General features: G+C 28.2%; 8 protein-coding genes and 1 long non-coding RNA gene across 11 annotated transcripts; 3 read left to right on the forward strand and 6 right to left on the reverse strand.

The window, feature by feature from the left end:
• Positions 1–1,953: 1,953 nt before the first annotated feature.
• On the reverse strand, positions 1,954–4,714 carry LOC127068827 (uncharacterized). Its single transcript, XR_007783223.1, has 4 exons — positions 4,532–4,714; positions 4,223–4,378; positions 2,578–2,800; positions 1,954–2,067 (listed from the first exon to the last, which is right to left on the reverse strand). It is a non-coding gene; the product is annotated as an uncharacterized LOC127068827 (long non-coding RNA).
• A 125-nt stretch (positions 4,715–4,839) lies between these two features.
• Positions 4,840–6,332, forward strand: LOC127068825 (uncharacterized). The gene is made up of 3 exons (XM_051005105.1): positions 4,840–5,059; positions 5,139–5,273; positions 5,367–6,332. The coding sequence occupies exons 1-3, from the start codon at positions 4,987–4,989 to the stop codon at positions 5,645–5,647; spliced, it is 489 nt and encodes a 162-aa protein (XP_050861062.1). The 5' UTR covers positions 4,840–4,986; the 3' UTR covers positions 5,648–6,332.
• Positions 6,333–6,547: 215 nt separating this feature from the next.
• Positions 6,548–7,976, reverse strand: LOC127069175 (protein lethal(2)essential for life-like). The gene is made up of 2 exons (XM_051005943.1): positions 7,018–7,976; positions 6,548–6,905 (listed from the first exon to the last, which is right to left on the reverse strand). The coding sequence occupies exons 1-2, from the start codon at positions 7,349–7,351 to the stop codon at positions 6,703–6,705; spliced, it is 537 nt and encodes a 178-aa protein (XP_050861900.1). The 5' UTR covers positions 7,352–7,976; the 3' UTR covers positions 6,548–6,702.
• A 545-nt stretch (positions 7,977–8,521) lies between these two features.
• On the forward strand, positions 8,522–10,207 carry LOC127069173 (protein lethal(2)essential for life-like). Its single transcript, XM_051005941.1, has one exon. The coding sequence runs from the start codon at positions 8,703–8,705 to the stop codon at positions 9,291–9,293; it is 591 nt and encodes a 196-aa protein (XP_050861898.1). The 5' UTR covers positions 8,522–8,702; the 3' UTR covers positions 9,294–10,207.
• Positions 10,208–10,690: 483 nt separating this feature from the next.
• LOC127069170 (DNA/RNA-binding protein KIN17) lies at positions 10,691–12,870 on the reverse strand. Of its 2 annotated transcripts, none has more exons than XM_051005938.1 (2): positions 12,086–12,870; positions 10,691–11,875 (listed from the first exon to the last, which is right to left on the reverse strand). In XM_051005938.1, exons 1-2 carry the CDS (start codon positions 12,489–12,491, stop codon positions 11,232–11,234), a joined length of 1,050 nt encoding a protein of 349 aa, XP_050861895.1. In that variant the 5' UTR covers positions 12,492–12,870; the 3' UTR covers positions 10,691–11,231. The 2 variants fall into 2 exon arrangements, with proteins under 2 accessions (XP_050861895.1, XP_050861893.1); XM_051005936.1 differs by having other exon boundaries at positions 10,693–11,989.
• Positions 12,871–12,996: 126 nt separating this feature from the next.
• Positions 12,997–14,100, reverse strand: LOC127069174 (uncharacterized). Its single transcript, XM_051005942.1, has 5 exons — positions 13,975–14,100; positions 13,596–13,699; positions 13,392–13,490; positions 13,207–13,326; positions 12,997–13,141 (listed from the first exon to the last, which is right to left on the reverse strand). Exons 1-5 carry the CDS (start codon positions 14,086–14,088, stop codon positions 13,027–13,029), a joined length of 552 nt encoding a protein of 183 aa, XP_050861899.1. The 5' UTR covers positions 14,089–14,100; the 3' UTR covers positions 12,997–13,026.
• A 254-nt stretch (positions 14,101–14,354) lies between these two features.
• On the reverse strand, positions 14,355–15,766 carry LOC127069172 (uncharacterized). 2 transcript variants are annotated; one of them, XR_007783376.1, is made up of 2 exons: positions 15,035–15,766; positions 14,355–14,605 (listed from the first exon to the last, which is right to left on the reverse strand). XR_007783376.1 is itself a non-coding variant. In XM_051005940.1 (2 exons), the coding sequence occupies exons 1-2, from the start codon at positions 15,422–15,424 to the stop codon at positions 14,652–14,654; spliced, it is 672 nt and encodes a 223-aa protein (XP_050861897.1). In that variant the 5' UTR covers positions 15,425–15,764; the 3' UTR covers positions 14,355–14,651. The 2 variants fall into 2 exon arrangements, 1 of the variants encoding a protein (XP_050861897.1); XM_051005940.1 differs by having other exon boundaries at positions 14,355–14,933; positions 15,035–15,764.
• Positions 15,766–16,631, forward strand: LOC127069176 (chromosome transmission fidelity protein 8 homolog). Its single transcript, XM_051005944.1, has 2 exons — positions 15,766–16,012; positions 16,102–16,631. Exons 1-2 carry the CDS (start codon positions 15,993–15,995, stop codon positions 16,427–16,429), a joined length of 348 nt encoding a protein of 115 aa, XP_050861901.1. The 5' UTR covers positions 15,766–15,992; the 3' UTR covers positions 16,430–16,631.
• On the reverse strand, positions 16,466–17,232 carry LOC127069177 (small nuclear ribonucleoprotein F). The gene is made up of 2 exons (XM_051005945.1): positions 17,108–17,232; positions 16,466–16,918 (listed from the first exon to the last, which is right to left on the reverse strand). The coding sequence occupies exon 2, from the start codon at positions 16,897–16,899 to the stop codon at positions 16,633–16,635; it is 267 nt and encodes an 88-aa protein (XP_050861902.1). The 5' UTR covers positions 16,900–16,918; positions 17,108–17,232; the 3' UTR covers positions 16,466–16,632.

The raw sequence follows: 17,232 nt of genomic DNA on the forward strand, positions 1-17,232 counted from the left end.
ATCAATCGTAAATGCATGCAAGAGACACGTAAATCGGTCTTTCTCTGTTTCCCCCTCTCTCTCTCTCTCTCTCTCTCTCTCTCTTTCTTTCTCTCTTTTGATGAAAACGTTACATCGGTGAGTTAGCGAATCGTCTGGAAACAATTTCAGCCGTACGTAATACGAAAAGTGGTGACGAACGTACGACTCGATGGCTCTAAAACTGTCAAAGACAAGGATGACGTCGTGAACGTAGATAATTACCGGCGCAATTAACATCCAAAATGCTTGCTCGCTCGGATTGGCAAACTAAAAACCATAACGATTAGAGAGTTTCAAGGGAGACTCTATCTATCTCTCGCTTTCTCATCGTTTCCATTTCGAGTTAGATTCGCGATTGCTCGAATGCGTAATTAGATCATCTCTTTCACACATACACGCGATGATATACTCTTTTTTTTCAGCAAACGCGTTGATATCCAAAGGAAAAAGCAAAAAGTAAATCGAATTTACTTCGTAAGAAACTTCGTAGTGGGAAATCTTACACAAAAATTCTTACACGGTAATCGTTAGAATAATAATCATGCTCGAAATATTTTTAAATGATTAAAAAAACCTACAATGAATAACTCGAGCCACAAATATGTTTTACCACGATATTTAAGTATTCATGTTCGATTGAAAAAAAGAAAAGAAGGAAAATGAGCAAGAAAAAGTCTGATCGGCGAGCAAAAACAAATGGAAAATTTTTCGAGCTAACTAAAAAGTAGAGAAAGATCAGGATGTTAGGCAAAAAAAAAGGAAAAAAAAATATGTATTTACATTAATTACACTTGCGTGATCCATATTTTATCGCCCGGAGCAATCTCCAATTTGATTCACAACGATGATCACGAATAGTTTATGAGATCAGAAGCTTGTAACCCCTTTTCTAAGCTGAAAGAAACTACCCTTAATCGAGGATCTCTAAACGGGCTAAAACATATTACGTTTAAGTAGACGATATATACCAAACTTCTCTAACATATTTTAACGATCTTGACGAAGGCAAACTCATGTGGGAAGAAGAAAAAAAATAGATAAGATAGAGTATGTGTATCGGTGTATGTGCGTGTGTGTAGTGTGTATCGTTCGAAGTTTTCCGTCAAAATTTCAAGGTAGGATCACGTAAAGCACACAAAAGCCCCATAGAAATCTGGCATCAAGCGACGATTTCGAAGGCGATTACTTTGTAAAAAGAAGATGGTGTTAGTGATCGATCCTCTTCTATATTTTTTTTTCTTCCTCTCTTTCTCCCTACCTTCCTCCCTTTCTTTCTCTCTCTCTCTCTCTCTCTTTCCCCTTTTTCTCTCCCTCTCTTCTCTCGTTTTTTTTCTTTCGACGTTAGCAAATACGATTACCGAAGAAACGCGTCAACACGTTATAACCAGGTGACTCACTGTGTATATGTACGTATATATGTCTGCTGCATATATCTGTGAGAACACCAAAGAAATGGGAAGGGAGATGCTTTTTCCCGTATAAATTTCCAACGGAGAGACTCGTTCGTATTCGCATCGTAGCTTATCGCACGAAGAGGCGCCTGCCAACGAGCCGGTACACTGTACAACGAGAAAACGCGAGCCTTATCGCAAAATCACGAGATTCGAGTTTGGCTGTGTTCGTATATATATGTATGTATATAGAAACGTCGTGTATGTGTCGATACGTGTATGTATGTGCTTGTATGTGGGTATGTTCGTGTATATATATGTATATATATAAGCACGTAAAACAGAATATGTAATATACATATACATACTCATACACTTATACGTTTATGTTTCTTGTATACGTATATATATATATACAAATTAGTTAATTTTAATGAAAAATAATTTTTTAAAAAGTTTACGAAACGCATTTTCATTGTTACAATTAAACAAGAAAAATATTTTTTTCTAATTGATCATTCGTTTATTATTAATTATGAGATAAAAAAATTTTTCGTTGGTCGCAATCATCTTTATTTTTCGTTTCCATATTGAAACCCTTAACTGTCCACTGTGATAATCTTAATTCTCCTTCAATGAATGCAAAGGAATTCCACTATAAGCAAAAAAGAAACTTTTTTTTTTACTTTGAAGCTTCGTTAATAACATAAGAGAGAAAGAAAGAAAGAAAGATGGAAAGTGAAGGAAAAAAATGTGAAGGAGTGAAAAATAGATAGATAGATAGACAGACAGATAGATATATAGAAAGAGAGAGAGAAACAGAGAAAAAATGGAGAAAAAGGAAGATTAAAGTCTCTCTTTTTTTCTGTTCGTTGGAAAATTCTAATCCAAGAGTCGTAGCCGCCGCGCCGTTTGAAAAGCGTTTCCCGCAAAGTGAGAACAAGGAAAACGTTTGACTTCTGCGAGAATTCCGTTTACTTTCGACTTTCTCTGATCTCTTTGGTGGATGAAGAGAAAGAGAGAGAAAGAGACAGAGAACATCTCGACAAGACACGAGGGAAGAGGTCGTGAATACGATAAAGAAGAAGAGAAGGAAGAGAAGAAGAGATGGAGGGGTGGAGGAGGAAGAGGAAGAGAAGAGGAACAAGAGGAGAAGCACACTTACCGATTGTTACCACTCCTGTAAATTAACATCTCGAATTAATTCGTTTCTCTGTAGCCAAAGGCAATATCACAAGAACTTCGTACATGGTTATACGTAAACGTGGGAGAAGAGAGAATCCTTTTTCGGTCTCCTTTGACGTATATACTCTATCCCTCTCTATCTCTCAGTCTCTCAGTCTCTCTCTTTTTCTTTCCTTTTCCACAATTTTCCACTCGCTTCGTTCCTGGAGTCATTACATCAAATTATTATGCGTCTGAAAACTTGTTATTCTCACCGTAAAGAGAAGCCCTTGCTCGGTCGATTTTTCCCTTTGGAAAGAAGACTCCATTCGCGTTTTCTTTATATTTATATCTTGCTTATTCTCTCTCTGACTCTCTCTCTCTCTCTCTCTCTCTCTCTCTCTCTCTCTCTCACTCTTATGATAATTTTATTTCAACATCCGACCTTAACGTTTTTTAAATGGAAACGATGAGATCGTAAAGATGAATGAATGATCATACTTGAAAAAAAAGCAAGAAAAGAAAGATAATTGGTTCATCGAATAGAATTTTTATTGCAAAGATCGATGGAGAAGGAACGTATTGTTTCGATAAAAATTGTTATCGATCGACATAAAAGACGTAAAAACGAGGTCCCGTTCGCTCTGTGTCACGCTTTCCAAGATCGAAAATGGCCTGAAGCGAATCGAATCGAATCGAATCGAGCGAGAGAGTAAGAAAGAAAAAAAGAAAAGAGGAAGGAAGGAAGAAGGAATGATTCCTAACGTAAAAAAGAAAGAGAGAAAGAGCTGGATTACGCTTCCTTCGTCCGATTTTCTTCGCTCGCTCGACTCCTTCGTTAGCGGTTTCGAGAGTAAAGTGCCATGGAGTTAGCTAATTGGTTGAACGCCTCGGGCAACCACCGAGGGAGTCCACGAGATATTCTGCCTTCTTCTTCTCCTTTTCCTTTTAACCTTTTACTTCTTCTTCTTTCAAAGAAAGATAGAAAAAGAAAGAGGAGCTTCGAGTCCGTATCTAATATCTCGATAGCATTTTCAGCTAAGTTATATAGCGAAGAAAGAGACATAACTACATGTACATATATATGTATGTATGTATATATATATATATATATATATATATATATATATATACATATATATATGCACATACAGGATGAGTTTTTTAAGTTAAGACAACAAAATATCTCTTCAAAGAAATGTTTAAAGATACAGTTGGAAACAAGTTATTTATTTATTTTTTTTTTTTTCTTATTTTATGGATACGAAGTTGTTAAATAGTTTATCCTCTTTAAGAAAAATAAGAAGGGTCAAGCTTTCCACATTTTCAAGCAGAAACTAGCGAAAGAAATTATTGCTATACATTTAACAAATAAAGGGATAAGGGAAATATCTTCTATAAGTGATTTTATAAAAATGTATACTATCCAGCACTATCCCAAAAGAATAACTCCAAGAAAAATGTATAATATTTTTAATCAATATTTTTATGATGTGATTTAATTAATATTTATATGATATGATATTTTTTATTTGATTTATATGATATGTAATTATGCCTAGGCCTAGTTATAAGCGGTAAAATAGGAATCAATATTATCATATTAGCAGTCGGTAAAACAGAAATTTACTATTACGGTTTTTTACCTGATTGGTAAAGAAATTCTACTTTTCTGTTGGTAATGTCTACTTCATCCAATGATGGTAAAACATACCGATAGATACACATAAGACACCTTTTTGAATCCAAACATTATACTCTTCTCTATCTCACTTCATGCTCACTAAGTTTTCATATCGAACCTAAAGATTATTATTTCGTTTATTATATATTTAATTCTATTATGATTAATTGTAGATAATATAAATATATTAAAACTTAATTGTAGATAATGCAATAATATTAATGCTAAATATTTGAAATATATTCAATAACTGTTGTGAATAATGATTTACCATAGAATTTAATATCTTCCATATGAGTGCACTGTCGTTGAATAAAAAGTGTCTTCACTGTGCTGAATACATTTTCCAAGGTTGGTAATACTAAAATACTAAAATACTTTATTTAGCAAAATTGATTTTAATTTAATATAATTTTATTACTTTCTCCGATTTGATTTATTTACACTTATATAACTTAATTACTCTTTATCAACTTATCTTAATAAATTATGACTCACATTGTTAAAAAGTAACTGCAAATGGAGCATTCTGATTGGTTCGAACATTCATGCCATCTAGTGTCAATATGCGAAATTAAATGCTTGCGTACGTGTTCATTAATATTCTACACATAGTGTTTAACAATAAAGTATCTCGTGTATATGTATATTTTATTATTTATAAAATTGTTACAAAAGAATAATATTTTAAAGAATATTATTCATATTTGTTATTAGTGACGGCTGATGTATGCACTTATTAATATGGAAAAGAAAATTATATTCTCAATTTTTCTACTTAGTTTAATAATTAAAGAAGGTAAGGTGTGGTCTTATAAATTATTTGTAATATTGTATATTTATTCAATTCTATACAATGAATAATATTCTCATTGCAGGGGAAAGTCTTCTATGTTACAGATGTAACAGTAATCATCCTGGGTGTGGCACTCCATTAAATTGGTTATGGTATTGGGGAGAATCTTGTCCCGAGTACGACGATAAATGTGTTAAAATAATTGAGAGAAAAGGAGGTAATGTATTTTAATGCTTTTAATTATCTACCATTAAAAATAGGGTCTATGTCTTGTTAAATACAAGATTTTAATATGAATTTATATTGACAGCTGAGACCGTTATTACAAGAGAATGCTTGAGTTCTGTACGTAGTTTTAGAACAGATATGCCAGCAGATCGTTATGAAGGGTGTCGCCCTGCTGCAAAAGATCTTCGTTTAGGACATTATGTAAATAATAGTATTCATCAATTAGATATCCATAGAGATTATTATGACGAGGTAACATGGTGTTTCTGTTATTTTGATAATAGATGCAATAGTGCTAGTAGTTATAATATTTCTATCCTATTGCTAGTAGTATCTAGTATTATAGGATATTTTGCAACATAACAATGTTATGAATCAAACTTCATAGATCATTCATATATGACTGGAGCAAGGTTATAAAATTCTTTTTCAATTAATTTTTTAGTTCTGTTTTCAGACATTGAGATCTCAATACATTTAGTTTGGCAAATATAATATGCTCATTTTTATATAAAATTATTAATTTGTAGTTTTAAACAGATTATTTATAGAACAATGTAATTGAGATGTTTTTATATGTGTCATGTGAAAAATATTGTGTAAATTTTTATTGCTAAGTATGACAACACAAAGATACCAATTTAAAAGTACAACAAAATAATTGATAGAGGTTAGTTAAAGACATATACAAATTTAGAAGTATTTTAAATCTAATTACATAGAAATGTATTCACTCATTTAATCCGTCCAAAAATTTAGTATAAAAACCTATCATCACTTTTATATTTTAAACGATTTTTATAAACATTAAGTTATTAAATTTTATGTTTATTGTATAAGTATAATAGTTTTATAGCATTGTTAATAATAATATACGCAACAGTAATGTTATTGAACTATTTTTAGAACAACAAGAATGTTTGATTATGCATGAATTGATCTTACTTTCACATAAAAAATTAATACTACTTACATATAATTTTATAAGTTGACTTTACTGTAATTTTATATATATCTGTATATTTAATATACTTTGTATATTTAATGTACAAATTTCCGTCCATAAAGAAAATATATTTATACTTTATATTTATAACAAATTACATGCGTGTACATAAATTATAAAAAATAATAATTTTTAAATATTCCTTCTATACATAATTACACACATAAGGAACGAACATATATATATATATATATAAATTGAAATTATTTAATTAGGAAAAGATAATGGAAGAAAAAGTTAATCAAAGTAAACTCTAATTTATAACAAAAAATTATCACTTTTATTATTTAAAATGTTCATATATTTCATAAATTACATAATTCTATATTATAGGAGAAGTAAAAATAATACACTTAACATATAATAATACTGTCATAATGGTAAAGAGATATAAAAACTATTATACTATTTTTTAGGCAGCTTTGACTGTCTTATCTTGTTCTCTCTGTTGTACTGCATTTTTCTCAGTTTGCAAACCTTGCTCTTTTTGAGCTTCAATAGGTTTTGATACATCATCTTTCAATGAAGGTTGTTCTGTATTCTCTGTCTTTATGATCCTTTCTTTCTCTTCTAATTCTGATATCTTCTTAGGAATTATGGTAGTAAAATCTCGATCTGAAAAAAGAATAAAATGTAAGTGATCGATATAGCATTATTTAGAAATCATATTTCTTAAAAAATTGTCTGAAAATCAAACCACGTTTATTCTGCTTCTCTTCGTACTTACCTTCAACCATAACATTTTTTTTTACCACCTTTACAGTCACTTCATCTGGTACAGATTTTTGAACATCCAAAGTTACTTGAAACTTGTTTTTATCAGTTACTACGTTCGATGTACCAGATGTTTTGCGTGTCATACTTCTGTTATATGGATGATGACGATGTTGAAAATGCCGGCGAGGTCTATATATCAAAAGATCCGTATTCCTATCGTACGGGGTCCAAGAAGATAATAAATTTTTAGGATTGAAGGATAAGTCAAAATGTTGATCAAAAATACGATGAGGACGATCCAAATTCTCCCACCAATTTGAAAACAATATTGGTAACGAAGACATAGCTTTCTTTTTTTTTATTTATTATTTAACAAATGATGCAACAATATAATCTACGTCCGTCTTTTTCTCTAATTCAAAATTAATCGATTTATTAAACGTTGACTTTTAAACAAATAATCAATCTTTGAAAGATACTCCTATTACTATTGATCAATATTTATTGACCTTCATGTTAAATCCGTATAATATTATTTCAACTTTTGTCCATTCAAATGATTCAACAAGTAACGAAAATTTATTACTTATGTATGTGTATGTGATTATCTGAAAGCTGATTCGAAGATGGGGCAGTAGTTCGACCAATAGCAAGCGAGTTAGAAGGCACATTCTAGAAACGCGGAGAATTCTCTCGAATGGAATGTGCTAGAAATAGCGCGAATTTCGAATCGACGCGCACGCCTGTTTGATAAAATATGATTTAATCTGGAATATTCCTCAACACGTATCTATTCTATTTTTAAATCTTTATTTCATCGTATGACTCATTAACATTATTTTTTAGAATTATATGCTTTGGTAATAATAAATGATTTGTCTGCTATAATTAAATATTTTTGAAAATCAATGTAAAGACGAGAATATACGAGAAAAGTTGAATTAATGCCAAATTTATTTATTACACGATCATCCAAGAATTTCATTCATTCGTATGATAAAATTTATAATTGGAGTAAAACTATTATTACAGTTATAATGAATGAATTATTAATTCCATTTTTTTTAATATAAGAAGAGAAAAATAAGTGAATTTCAAGGTAATTTTAAAAGTACTATTTTACGATATTGAGAATTACTTTGAAAAAAAAAGAAGAAAAAATAAAACAACGAAAAGATGTTGAAATTCATCAAATAGTTTGGAAATTCATATCGTTTCTACGAACTACGATTGAGAATCAATGAACGTTTACATTAAAAAAAATTCGAAAGTTTTAGGACAAGGGAGATTTTTTAAATAGAAAATATGAATCATTTCGAATAATTCGTCTCAAAATCGAAATACGATTTAATTAGATAATAATGAATCAATTGATAAAATAAAATACCGAGAACAGGAAAACAGATCATTCTATACATAAAAGTATCAATGAAAACGCGCCGGCGCTATCATTTCTGGAGACTTCGTGAATGTTCGGCTCAGAGATCGGGCGATCAATAAAAAGCCGGTTCGAAGCCGGTAACTGTCAGTCTTAGTCGAACGAGCGACGAGTAACGAGTGTACGAACGAATTCTAAGTGAGAAAGAATAACGTGATCATATAAAATAAAAATATACGTAGAGAAAGATAAAGAAGAAGAAAAAGAAATTATTCTTTCTTTGACGAAGAAGAAATACGAAGAAACATTGAAAAAAAATGTCTCTGTTACCACTTATTTTCTCCGATTGGTGGGAGGATTTGGATCAACCACATCGTCTCATGGATCAAAACTTTGGTTTAGGATTGAGTCCTGAACAACTTTTGGCTATTCCAAACAGAATGGATATTCTAAGACAAAGAGAAAGATTTCCAGCGAGTTATTATCGTCCATGGGCTGAATTAATTCGTCAAAAAGATAATGGTTCCTCGATTGTTAACGCTGATAAGAACAAATTCCAAGTTGTCTTAGATGTCCAACAATTTCAACCGAACGAGCTCGACGTTAAGGTTGTTGATAAATTTGTCGTTGTTACGGCTAAACACGAAGAAAAACGTGACGAACATGGATGGGTCTCAAGACAATTTACTCGTAAATATATAATTCCTGAACAATGTGATATCGATCAAGTTACATCGAAATTATCTTCCGATGGTGTCTTGACGATTATCGCACCAAGAAAGGAAGTACCAAAGATTGAGAACGAGAGAACGATTAAGATCGAACATACTGGAAGACCTGCGGTTCAAACTAAATCTCAGAAACAAGAACAGCAGCAAGAGGAAACTAACGAGGAAGAAACGAAATAAAATGGAAAATGTATCCTCCTTAAAAAAAAAAAAAGAATAAGAAAAGAAAGAGAGAGAAAATTGAACGAATCAAGTTTTATTTCTATTCTCTTATACTCTTTTCTTCACATTAATAGTTCCTCTTCATTGTTAGAATTATTGTTATAATTAGGATAATACGTTATACGATTCTTTTGAATTGCTATTTTCAAATGTCTTTATGATCGTGAAGAAATTTATTAAACATTACAGTCTCTTCATTTATTAAGGTAAAATTTGCAATTATTAATCGAATATTCATTCATCTTTGTATAATTAAATACGAGAAATATGTATGTTTTTATTATATTCTTTTTTATATTTATAAATATGTTTATTTTTTTTATAATTTAATAAATACACGCATATTACTATCTTATACGAAATATGTTAATCTTCGAATTCCCTTTGTTCCTTGAAAATATTTTTAATATAATTTCGAAGGTATTCAATAATTGTATATAATAAAATTATATAGAGATATTTAATGTCTAGAAATGCGTATTTACGAATTAATTTCTTAAATCGTTAAAATACATGAAATTTACACAATAGATTCAATAGTACAAAATTTTCGTCTATTTGTTAATAGAAATATTTTTAAAAGGCTATGAAAATGAAGTTAAATAATAAATAAATTTGTTTCAAATTTGTGTTGATCTTTACAAGACGCTCGAATCAAAACAAGATTTAGTACACAACGTAAACGTATATAAGTTTGGCGGTCAAACGATCCATACGTAACAATGACGATTATAGAGCAAGATAGCAGAATTATTTACACGTTCTTCTCCTAATTTTGTTTTTGCCAAAAACTAAAAATAACAAGAATTAATTTATCCAACAAAAATTATATATATGTACATATAAAATAAATGAAATAAAATTAGTATACATGTATTTTGAACTATTTAAATATATGTTAAAACTTTATTTAAAAAAAATATATATAATTTATCATCTTTAATTGTAATTATTAGCAATTTCTATCTTTTCTATTCCACGAGTAAAGTAACTTCATGGTTATATGTTTACGTAAATTTCGTGTAATTTCAAAACAATTATATGTTTCGTAAAATGCATGCATCGTTGTATTACATGTCGAAGCTTAATTACATTGATCGTTATCTCTTGCCTCTCTTTCTCTTTTTCTCGATCATTTTCAATCTTTCTCGATCTCTCTCGATCTTTTTCTGCGATACAAAGCTCATTTATACAACGAAATTTACGTATGTTCAACATTTCTCACGACTTCGCATATATTTCCACATAATTTTTTTTTATATCAATTTTTTTATTTATTATTGATATTTAATAACTTTTTTTCATTTAACAAAAAAATAGTCTTGCTTTATATATATATATATATATATATATATATATATATATATATATATATAGAGCTTTATATATATATATATAAAGTAAGGTTGATGAGCAGCCTTAAGGGCAGTTCCTGTTGCAGAAATATAGAACATATTATCACCATTTGACAATAGTATTTATTATTTCCACTGTCATATTGATAAAAAAATAAAATAGAATTATCATTATATACGATAGTTAGTATTAATTATGATTTTCTTTGATGTCAATATCGCACATTAAAATTGATAAATTATTTCATTATCACATACGTTTGCACTTAAAAATACTATGTACAATTATTTTATCAAGTTTATAATTAAATAAATTAGTAGCAAAGTTTTCTCCTGTTAAACAACTGGTTTAAGATGAAAGAAAGATAAATCCATTAGATCTCATAAATATAAAAAATCTGTATAAATGTACAAAAATGGATAGAATATATACAGGAAATATAAATTATCATAATTTGTATATTTGTTCATCTCCAAACGAATCAATAATGGCAATATTCTTTCAATAAAAAAACACTTTCATTTTTAGCACAGTAGACGATCAATCAATATATTTACATACTTGTTCATATGGTAGAGTTCTAACAAGTTTTCCTTCTAACTGAACATCAATAGTATATTCTTCTATGTGTAATTTTTTCACTATTCCTTTTTCTCCTTTGTACTTCCCCCAAAGTATTAGAACTTCTTTACCAATAGCAGGTATTACTGTTTCTAAATATTCTTGATCTAATTTTATCAAATGCCCTTCAACTTCTTCAGGTATAGTAAGTTTAACTTTAGCAACAAATCCAGAATTTTCCACCGACTTAACGATACCTTTTGCTTTATAATATTTATCACCTAGACTTTTGGTAATTACTTTCACTACCAATTTTTCCCTAAGCCAACCTCCTTCACTTTTAGCGTGTTTTTCTGAACTTGAACTACTATCATTTTTTTTTAATTCCAACTTAATAAATGGTTGAATCTTTTGTGGTTCTTCTGTAAAAGAATTACACTCAATAGAAAGTTCACTTTGCTTTGATGTAGATGGACTAATTATAGGAACTGGTTTAGGTTTTGGTTTCAATTTTATATCTAAAACCAAAGGTGTAGTGTCATCTGGACGTATTAATGGTTCTTTGGTTTCTTCTGTTTCTTCCTTGATTGATGTTTGTTGCTGACCCTTTTCAATTTGTTTTTCTATAAATTTCATTAATTGTTCTTGATCATCTTTATCCATTTTTTGTTTTTTTACTTTCTTTTCTTGAACAGCTAATGTTTCAGGATCTCTATCAATATAAGTTATGTACCAACCTAAAAATTAAAAAGAATAACGTTATTGCATATAATACTTATCAACTAAAATAAGATGTTGATTTTCTACATGATTTAATATTAAAAGTTTTTTACCTTTCTCTGTTTCATCGACAACGCACTTGCCTGTACGGCCCAACCATTTAACAAATCCTGTTAATGTAAGCCAAATAGTTGCATTCATATGTACATGAACTCTATCCGAGATATATTCTTGATAAACTCGATTTGCTGGAACTCGTCTGGTACCAAATTGTCTTTTCAATAAATTTAAGAATCCTTCAGAAAATTCACGTGAAAATTGATCCATGTAACGACTTGCATTATCGGCAAAAAGTAACAATTGCCGATGATGCGATTCAGACATTGTATGACATTTAAATCCATTTTCATCTCGACATTGTTTTTGACACATTTGACAATACCATCGTAATTTTTGTAAACCTTTAGCCTTGATTTTATTTGCAATATATTTTGGTGTTCCCACTTCGTGTTTACCCATCTTTATGATCGATGATCAAAATGAATCATATACAATATATAGTATCTTTACTTTTCAATATTCAACAAGTTATAAGTAATATTTAATAAAAGAGTTATAATACTTATACTAAATACTATCTTATATGAATTCTTTGCCGCCATATTGTTTTTTTCAATTTACTTATAATGACGTGTTTTCAATTGTAGCCAATAGGAAAACATATATAAAGAACATTCTGATTGGTGCGTGAAAATTGATCAGTCTTATTTACAAAAGTTATGTATACAATCAAAAATTTTTCGTAATATAATAAACCTAATTCTTGTAGTTCTATTAATTTTAAATATAAAAAAATATAATAGATCTATTAATATTAATAATATATTTTTTTTTCTATATTCAAGTTATATAATCATACCTCAATTTATACAAAACAAATATAAGAGTGGTGTGTGTATATATATATATACGTATATATACATACACACACATATATAAATCGAATAAATAAAAATTGATATACCGATATAAATAATTTATGTGCATTTGTACTTCAACATCCGAATTCTACTTTAATTTTTATATCTGTTTGATAGTTTTTCGAAGGTAATTCATATTTAATCATATCGTCCATACTTCTGCAATCACGTAGTTTCCCAGCGTCATTTCTGTAATTATATCTCAAATATTATATCTATTATACTTTAACTTCTATAATTAGTTCTATAAAAACCTGCAAAGTATTGTAACCAAATCAGGATTTTTATGATCATCCTGACACCATTGTTGCCAATGCTGATACAATTCTAATGGGTCTATTTCATTCAAATATTCATGACAATTATCTCTCAAACTAAAAATTATGTAATGAGAATTACTACATATAAAATTTATATTTATATTGAAAAAAGTATTTACTGTGTCTCCCATAAACCATCACCCGAAGATGTTACTAATGTAGAACCAGGAACATGATCGCAAATATATCTTTTGCCATTAATTTCTCGTAAACTGTAGCTATATGTAACACGTATGTATATATATGTACATATATATTAAAGTATTAAAAAATATATCAAAATAATTATGAGCTTAATCGGATACTCTTTTAATTATACATACTGTTTAAAAGCAAAATTACAAATATTTCTCAAAAGGATAACGGCTTCTGTATCATTTAACCAAGTATCCAAAGATTCATGTATTTCTAATAACGTATCGTTTATCTAAAAGCATGAATAAAAAGATATCAATTATACTTTTATAATAGAAAAATATTAACACATTTGATAAAAATTATAAAATATATATTTAGGTTAACTTGATTTGCTATAGCAATGCACATTCCACATTTCACACAAGCTGAAGAGAAGTGAACTGTTAAACTGTTTTCAGGGGATACTTGAATATATGGGATTTTTTGTACTATTCCCACTGTATCACAATTATAATAAGGATCTATAAATGTAGCATTAGAATTTAAAAAAACTTCATGTAATACTTTTTTTTCGCAAACATCTTCATCTTTCTTCAATTTATGCATACGATGTCTACCAAAACTTGATGTACGAGATAATAATAAAAAAAAAATTATTATCAAAATCATTTTTTTCATAACAAATAATACTTTTAAGCTTTACAACATAATACGTTATTAATGTTTATTAATCATGAATAGACATATTCAAGATTCTAAAATTCATATAACAAAAACATAATACAAATAGCTACATCTAGTCATCTGTACTTTTAATTGGTTGTTTTTATTTTTTAAATTATATGTATAATTTACAAATATATTATTCTGTAGGTCCACATCATTTTAAACAATTGCTTATCTATTCTTTCTTTATATATTTGAAGTTATTAATGAAACAATAATGAAAAAATAAGATTATTTATTAAATAGTAATACTTGTTATAATTATAAATTTAAAAATATATCAGATTCATAAATATAATAATTTACTTTTATATGTATAACAAAACTGTTTTTTACTTTATACATTTTTTGCTGTTTATATCTATGCTTTCCATTGAAACAGTATGTTTATTATTATATGTTTTTATAAAATCATGACCAAGATTTTGTAATTTATTTCTCAATTTTTCCTCTTTGGTATAAGAATAACCTATGCAAAATAATTGTAAGTGAATTTATATGATAAGTAAAATGTTTTAACTTTTCAATATAATTATACTTCTGTATATTGATATGTTTCCAGTTTTTAATTTGTACTCAAAATTTCTAATTTCTTTTTCACATCTTGCAAGAAAAGTACCATGGAAAATCGATGGAAATTGCTTTTCTAATTTATAATGATCACAAAAGGTTAATTTTTTTGGTGTATAAAATTGATATTTTAAACATCTTAACATCTTCTCAATTAAAGTAAAATTAGTTTGATCAATTCGTGTGATTACACCTGGTCTAACTTTTGTTCTCAGCAAATGATGTAACTATGCGATATTCAAGTAAAAATATTTAATAATTGTAACATAAGCTTTGTTTAAATGATAAATTATTTTTTAATAATATAGAATCTGATATTAAATAATACCTTAAAAAGTATAAATAAAATCCATAGTAATGATTCCCGTTCCAGAACATTTCTGATATAATTAATCTCATTCTCTTTGAATCTGTGGATACAATTATAAATTAAATATTGATATGATTTATAAAAAATTATTACAAACTTTTGCATGGTTTCTACAATCTCTTCATTTTTTGCATATACGTTATTTAACCATCTCATTCTTTCATAGAAGTTTGAATAAGTTTTCCTAATCCAATAACCTCGCCACAATGCTTGGATTCGTGTTGCCATGCAATTATAATAATCTTCCCACATTTGATGTACTTTGCTTATTATAACTTTATCAAAATTATTTCTTACATAGTACCCACGCCAATTAGACTGAATGATTATTGCTTCTTTATGAAGCATAAATAAATGTTTTCTTGTTACATTGCCACGAAACCAAGCCTATTATACGAAAAAATATCACCAATAATTGAAAAAATTATATTATATTTTTTTAACGCGTATTTTCTTCAATAAGTTTTTAGATAAGTTTTTAAGAAATAGGAGTCCTATTTGTTTACAAAAATAGTATACAAATTATAGCATATATATATTTATATAAATAATTATATTTTATATTCGGCAACCTGAATTTTACGTGCAGCTATGAAATATTCACGTTTGAATAATTCAGTAAAATCATTTCTTCTACTGATTTCATTTTGTAGCTCGTTAATTTTTATATGATATCTCAATCCAGACGCCATTTTATCAACGATGAAGAAAATGCAGTGACATCTAGCAAGTATTTTACACAGAATAAATACTTTGTAAATTGAGAATCATAGTAATAATTCATTTAGGCATAGATATAAATTTTAATCTAGTAAATAATGATACTACAAAATTTATAAAAGTAAAGTGAATAAATTGTATATATCATATTTCAAATTTTTATCTACTCTGACATCTTTAACAAAAAATTATTAAAATGATAATACCTATTAAACGGTAACAATCATTAATGTCATGTGTGTGTATATATATATATATAGCTATAATAATACAATTAAAAAGTAACAAATTTATCTTTTCTTCAGTGATCAAGATGTACAAGAGTGGGCTATAGTGGAATTAAAAGGTGAATTATCGTTTGGTACAAAAGATATTACAAATAGTCATTATATAGGCGATTTTCATTTTACAAAATCTGGAATTCCAATGCTCATAATTGGTGTTCATGTAATGTATGGAAAAGAGATGGCTCTTACAAAACCTATTGCAGTTTTAAAAAAAAAAGCTGTCACTTCAACCAATCAGTCAAAAGAAGAAGATTGCAAAACTGAATATACTATTCAAGCAATTGTAAATAAAAAAATTGTTTTTAAGTTTAGACCTAAGCCTATCGTAAATAGCATAGAAATATAAAAGAATGTTTTGAAAATGGTCATGCATAAAAGAAAATTTCTAAGATATTAAATTATTATTTATTTACATATTTTATAAAAATATTGTTTTTACATGACCTATTAATTCATTATACTTGACATATATAAGGTTATACAGACTTATATTTATTTACTTTATAATTCAAATAAGCAATTAAAAATACAAAAGTCATAATTGTAAATTTAATCTTTCATTTCTCCTTCTTCATCTTCTTCTTCTACACCACGTATGTACATAACATTGTTACATCGTATCAGTACTTCTCCAAGATTACCAGTACAATTTCCATCTATGTGTTCTTCTGTATTTGCAAGTTGTAAATTCATGTAACCATCGACTGACACAAGATAACCTTTGTATTCATGACCCCACTTTAATTTTACCATTACAGGTTTTCCAGTTAAACCATTTAGAAATGGTTTTGGATTTATTGGCATTGTTGCAGCCATGATGATGATTGAATATTACCTGAATAAGAAAAATTATATTAATCGATATCTAAGTTATATTAATTAATATATAAATAGTATAACTTAATTAGATTTGTCTCTTCTATTTTTATTTAAGCAAATACTGAACCGGTTTGGGTTATATTTTGTTAATAAATATGAAATTAAAAAATTAATGATTTTATTAGAACTATATATGTAAACAAACCTTCTAAAAAGTAATATGAAATAAAAACTCAAGCTTCACAGTGGAATACCACGTTTATATTTGAGTATAATTCAACGATAGGTTATTACCGACGCGACAATCAGGATTGCCAACAGAAAAAAAAA

Source organism: Vespula vulgaris, chromosome 14, assembly GCF_905475345.1.
Source record: "Vespula vulgaris chromosome 14, iyVesVulg1.1, whole genome shotgun sequence".
NCBI lineage: Eukaryota > Metazoa > Arthropoda > Insecta > Hymenoptera > Vespidae > Vespula > Vespula vulgaris.

What these genes read in the sequence shown, in the direction of transcription:
- LOC127069174 (XM_051005942.1), bottom strand. Translation starts at nt 14,088, where the DNA reads ATGAAAAAAATGATTTTGATAATAATTTTTTTTTTATTATTATCTCGT. An exon ending in GATGGTTTATGGGAGACACA is followed by an intron (nt 13,327 to 13,391) that starts GTAAATACTTTT and finishes CATAATTTTTAG; the next exon opens with TTTGAGAGATAATTGTCATG. An exon ending in TTGGTTACAATACTTTGCAG is followed by an intron (nt 13,142 to 13,206) that starts GTTTTTATAGAA and finishes ATATAATTACAG; the next exon opens with AAATGACGCTGGGAAACTAC.
- LOC127069177 (XM_051005945.1), bottom strand. Translation starts at nt 16,899, where the DNA reads ATGGCTGCAACAATGCCAATAAATCCAAAACCATTTCTAAATGGTTTA.
- LOC127069176 (XM_051005944.1), top strand. Translation starts at nt 15,993, where the DNA reads ATGATAATACCTATTAAACG. An exon ending in ATGATAATACCTATTAAACG is followed by an intron (nt 16,013 to 16,101) that starts GTAACAATCATT and finishes TCTTTTCTTCAG; the next exon opens with TGATCAAGATGTACAAGAGT.
- LOC127069173 (XM_051005941.1), top strand. Translation starts at nt 8,703, where the DNA reads ATGTCTCTGTTACCACTTATTTTCTCCGATTGGTGGGAGGATTTGGAT.
- LOC127069175 (XM_051005943.1), bottom strand. Translation starts at nt 7,351, where the DNA reads ATGTCTTCGTTACCAATATTGTTTTCAAATTGGTGGGAGAATTTGGAT. An exon ending in AAAAAATGTTATGGTTGAAG is followed by an intron (nt 6,906 to 7,017) that starts GTAAGTACGAAG and finishes TTCTTTTTTCAG; the next exon opens with ATCGAGATTTTACTACCATA.
- LOC127069170 (XM_051005936.1), bottom strand. Translation starts at nt 12,491, where the DNA reads ATGGGTAAACACGAAGTGGGAACACCAAAATATATTGCAAATAAAATC. An exon ending in TGTCGATGAAACAGAGAAAG is followed by an intron (nt 11,990 to 12,085) that starts GTAAAAAACTTT and finishes TTTAATTTTTAG; the next exon opens with GTTGGTACATAACTTATATT.
- LOC127068825 (XM_051005105.1), top strand. Translation starts at nt 4,987, where the DNA reads ATGTATGCACTTATTAATATGGAAAAGAAAATTATATTCTCAATTTTT. An exon ending in TAGTTTAATAATTAAAGAAG is followed by an intron (nt 5,060 to 5,138) that starts GTAAGGTGTGGT and finishes TTCTCATTGCAG; the next exon opens with GGGAAAGTCTTCTATGTTAC. An exon ending in AATAATTGAGAGAAAAGGAG is followed by an intron (nt 5,274 to 5,366) that starts GTAATGTATTTT and finishes TTATATTGACAG; the next exon opens with CTGAGACCGTTATTACAAGA.
- LOC127069172 (XM_051005940.1), bottom strand. Translation starts at nt 15,424, where the DNA reads ATGCTTCATAAAGAAGCAATAATCATTCAGTCTAATTGGCGTGGGTAC. An exon ending in TTTTATTTATACTTTTTAAG is followed by an intron (nt 14,934 to 15,034) that starts GTATTATTTAAT and finishes AATATCGCATAG; the next exon opens with TTACATCATTTGCTGAGAAC.